The 655-nt window shown below is 34.5% G+C and overlaps 1 protein-coding gene across 1 annotated transcript in view; it reads right to left on the reverse strand.

The window, feature by feature from the left end:
• The window catches only part of LOC119592885 (paired box protein Pax-6-like), a gene marked incomplete in the record, with an annotated part of 116857 nt that overhangs the window by 1682 nt on the left and 114520 nt on the right, over positions 1 to 655 (reverse strand). The window contains 1 exon segment of the mRNA XM_037941779.1: positions 1 to 116. This exon segment is cut by the window's left edge and continues 63 nt beyond it. Coding sequence (XP_037797707.1) covers positions 1 to 116 — 116 coding nt within the window.

A 655-nucleotide genomic window follows, 5' to 3' on the forward strand; every position in this document is an offset into this window, starting at 1 on the left:
AAAGAGTTGTTGACGATCCTGGTGGGCGAGGGCGGGGCGACCCCCTCGGCTGCTCGTCTCTGGTTCCGCAGTTTCTCTTCTCTCCGCCACTTTGCTCGCCGGTTGCTGAACCAGACCTGCGGGAAACGGCGCTGATGAGTCGGGGTTCTATTTCTACGATCAGGTAAATATTTACTGAGTTGATTAAAGTGTTGTTCTGTGGACTGAAAGAATGTTCAGTTGACTAAAATGTTATGGTGACTAAAATGTTATGGTGACAAAAATGTTATGGTGACTAAAATGTTATGTTGATTAAAATGTGTTGACTAAAATGCAATGTTGACTATAATATTATGTTGACTAAATTGGTTTATTGACTAAAATGATGTTCATTTGACTACAATGTTCTGTTTCTGTAATTAATTGACTAAAACTTTATTCTTTTTTAATTAATAGACTAATTTCATGTTCTATAAACAATATACTAAAGTGATATTCTATTTCTTTGATTAAATGACTATTTTTTCGTGTTCTGTTCCTGTAATAGAAAAATAAAAAAATATGTTCTTTGCCTGTAATTAATTGCCTAAATTCAGATTCTATTTCTATAACAGTAACACTAAAACGTTACTTAATGTCTGTGGTAAAATGACTGTTACTAGCCTACTGTTACTAG

This window comes from Penaeus monodon, chromosome 31, assembly GCF_015228065.2.
Source record: "Penaeus monodon isolate SGIC_2016 chromosome 31, NSTDA_Pmon_1, whole genome shotgun sequence".
Taxonomy (NCBI): domain Eukaryota; kingdom Metazoa; phylum Arthropoda; class Malacostraca; order Decapoda; family Penaeidae; genus Penaeus; species Penaeus monodon.